The sequence below is a fragment of the Arachis stenosperma genome, chromosome 10, assembly GCF_014773155.1.
Source record: "Arachis stenosperma cultivar V10309 chromosome 10, arast.V10309.gnm1.PFL2, whole genome shotgun sequence".
Classification (NCBI taxonomy): Eukaryota; Viridiplantae; Streptophyta; class Magnoliopsida; order Fabales; family Fabaceae; genus Arachis; species Arachis stenosperma.
The window spans coordinates 122,723,211-122,727,023 of record NC_080386.1 but is presented as its reverse complement, the minus strand read 5'-3'; the positions used below and the strand labels follow the sequence as shown (position 1 = coordinate 122,727,023).

General features: G+C 30.2%; 1 protein-coding gene across 1 annotated transcript; it reads left to right on the top strand.

The window, feature by feature from the left end:
- Positions 1–1,972: 1,972 nt before the first annotated feature.
- On the top strand, positions 1,973–3,408 carry LOC130958145 (glycogen synthase kinase-3 homolog MsK-1-like). Its single transcript, XM_057885076.1, has 3 exons — positions 1,973–2,069; positions 2,229–2,331; positions 2,830–3,408. Exons 1-3 carry the CDS (start codon positions 2,001–2,003, stop codon positions 2,910–2,912), a joined length of 255 nt encoding a protein of 84 aa, XP_057741059.1. The 5' UTR covers positions 1,973–2,000; the 3' UTR covers positions 2,913–3,408.
- Positions 3,409–3,813: the final 405 nt, after the last annotated feature.

Below are 3,813 nucleotides of genomic sequence, written 5' to 3'. Positions count from 1 at the left end.
CAGATGAAACTGCAACGGCAATATCCGGACATAGCGAAGGTGACTAAGTGATGAGTCTGTAGAAGAAGAAAAGAAGAACTTAACAGACTCACAATGAGAGAGAGAAAGAGAGAGGGGGGGGGAGAAGGAAATTTACCTAGAAAAAAAAAACTCAGCAGGAGAATGGTGGCGACGGGCTCAATAACGATGGTAACGGGATGAGCAGCGATGATGACATAAGCTGTGAACAGTGACGAACCCAGAAAAATTTAGTAATGGAGACAAAAATATAATAAAATTTAGGTATAGATATTTTTTTGCTTCCCACGATATTCAACAAGTTAAGGACTAATCTATCATGAATTTCAATTCCATTTAAGAATCTACAATTGGCCGGCAACGAGTTGCTATACATACGAAACAGAATTCGAACCCTCAATACTTATTTAAACGGACGACTAAGTTGATCACTTGATTAATCTAAATTGGTTTAGATATATTCAAAATTTAAAATTAAAACTATCTAATATATATTGATAAGAACTAAAAATATACACACAATCATTATTATAATATTTAAAATAATAAAAATATAATTTCATACACATAGTATAATATTTAAAATAACAAAAAAATATTTATAAGGACCTTTTTTATTTTTAACATGATTAAATATTATTTTTTTATATATATTTTTAAACAATTATTTTACTTATTTGTCAAATCTACTTATTATAATTTTTATAGTATAAATAAATTTTTTAACCAAAATAATTACAGTATATTAATAGATAGATAATATATTTTTTTATCTTAAACAATTTTTAAAAAATCACTAATAATTTAAGTTGTATTTAATTAGAAAACTAAGTTTTAATTTAATTATTAATTAATTAACTAATATAATATAATTAATTATCACTAATTTTTGAGTGTATTTATTTATTTTTCATACTAAATCAAATTTAACAATATAATTATTATGTGTTAAGTTTAACAAAATATTTTTTAACATAAAATACAAAAGAACTATTTATATTTTATTTTGAAACAAATATAATATAATAAGTGGTATATATATATATATATATAAGGATTACTTTTTTTTTTAAATTTGTGGGGACAAATGCCCCTGTATATTAAACGTGGGTCCGTCTCTAGCTCTGAAGGAAGATGAGAGTTGTGAATAGGTAAGCGGCGATGGACTCAGCAATAACATGACAGGAGCTATGCGATTTTTTTGTGAAGAAGTCGAGAAGAAGAAGATTTTAGGTGAGAATGATTGAGTTTATCTTGCATGGCTATAAAGTATAGACCGAAGCTATGAATCATGTGTGATGTGAGGCAAATTCTAATTCCTAAAAAGTGTTTATATGTATATATTCGGAGCGGGTACACTCTAAACCCGTCCATACCATATCTTGAGTAAAATCTGCCCCGACTCGGGTCAAGTTATTACCCTTTTTATCCGGGTATGGATGGGTCGAGTACCTGCGTATTTGAAAACTCCTGCCAAATCTAACCACGTATTAATACTCTATTTATTAAGGGTTTATCGCTAGCCAATAGATTGCTATATACACAAGGCGAGATTCTAACTCCTAATAGTTGTTTAAGCGGACGAGTGAGATGATCACTTAACAAACTCAAATTGATTAAGACAAATACTAATTATTTTTAATATTTTAATATTAAAAATTTTGAGAATTTGATTTTAATTATAACTTTATAAAATATTTATAATAATAATTACTATATATTATTTAATTTTTTAATATAATTTAATATATACTAGTTTCATTAAATTTATGTCGTTTATTTTTATCATGCCTCTTATTAGTTTAGTGAAATTAGAATTAGATTTTAATTAATTGAAATAGTGAGTTTAACTTATTCTTTCAAATTACTTTTTGAATTAGTTTCACCTTGTAAATTTAATACATTGTCCTTTTAAGCCTCATTGAGTGTACTTTACTAAGATGTATTTGTTAATTTTCTTTTACTAGATCTTCCATAAGCGCATGCCACCGGAAGCTGTTGATTTGGTGTCAAGACTACTTCAATACTCCCCTATCCTGCGGTGCACAGCAGTAAGTATATGATTCTGCAAGTTTGTTGGGCATATTTATGGTTTAGTTTGTTGGGCATATTTATGGTTTCTAACCACTAATGATACAGTAGCTTTTTTCATCTTCCAAGTTTGTATATAATTTGTGTGCTTTTTCTTTTTCCTCTTCAATCTGGTGCAGTTAGATGCGTTGACTCATCCTTTCTTTGATGAGCTTCGTGACCCAAACACTCGCTTGCCAAATGGCCGCTTCCTTCCACCACTATTTAATTTCAAATCTCATAGTATGGCTATTTTGTTTGTGTATATGTGACAGTTTTTTTCATTGTCATTAAGGCTGCGTTTGTTTATAGAGATAGGACACTGAGACAGGGACACTGAGACACAAAATCATGTTTGGCAAAGGAGACATGGACAGAGATAATGTGTCCAGAGACATTGAATTAGTGTATTTTGTGTCTATTCTGACAGGAAAGACACGGAGACACTAACAAGAGACACAACTTATTTTTATTTTTTCTTTCATTATTCTTGTTAATTTTTTATAATTATATTTTTTATTATTATATTTTTTATCTCAAATTTTTTGCATGAAAAAAAAAGAGAATAAATTGAATTTTCATAATTTGTTCTAGTTTATCATCAAACAGAATACAAGAACATAAAATTTTGTATTTGTCCTGTCCTGTTCTCATTATCTTGTCCTATCATATTTTTAGAAACAAACGCAGTCTAATATATCTTCTGTCTGACATTTTCTGATGTTACTATCACATTATCAGAACTGAAGGGAGTCCCCGTTGAAACCTTGGTGAAATTAGTTCCCGAGCATGCAAGGAAGCAGTGCCCGTTTCTTGGCTTGTGATATGATGTCATGAAAATGTAACAAAACTCTAAGTGTTGTTTCAATATGAATACCTCGCTTTTCCTCTATTTATAATGTGATATTTGTTGCTAGCTGTGTTGTTGGTTGGCTGGTTGCCATGTAAAAGTAGAGATATATGTCTAGTACTTATATATGTTACCCAACCCTCAACGGGGGTATTCACAATGCCCTGTTTCGTGTATCAAAAGCTGATTGCAACATGCAATAGAAGACAAAAAATGTTTGCAATTATCTTAATGATGTATTTGTTGAGACAGCGATGGGTTGTTGGCTAGTTTAGTTATTGGTTGTAGCGTGGTAGTTGGATGTTTTGATGGCCTTATTATATCTCTGCATCTTTATTTTTCCACCTCCTTTTCCTTTGTTTGGTAATCCGTGGTGGAACGACATTGGACTTGGTCACCATGGTTGTCTATCATTGCTGTATTGGGTGTATTCAAATTCATAAATGTAATTGCATTGTTCCTTCGTTAATCTAGCAGACAAATACTGACAAAAAAAAATATTGTTAGATGACTTGCAAATCTTTAAAAAATGATTAAAGGAGAATTAAGTGATTAAACTCTAAACAGTGAGCGAATAGAGTGAATACACATCCGGTGAGGGGTTTGATCGCTCAATCTTATGTTCTTATCTCTTATATTATATCTTCTCGCAAGTTGTTTGTTAATTTTAAAAATCTCAATTCAATTCTTTAGATATTGATCATAATGCATTGACTCTTAGCCTTGGCCCTAAAACTTTCTTGGGATTGATTGGAATTTCATGGTTTGTTTCTACCAAATTTTAGTAGAGTCGATATTAACGGAACAATAACGGTGATATTCACTTTGAGATCAGTTGGAATTCGCTTTTTTTGTTGTTTGTGCAGTAATATTTC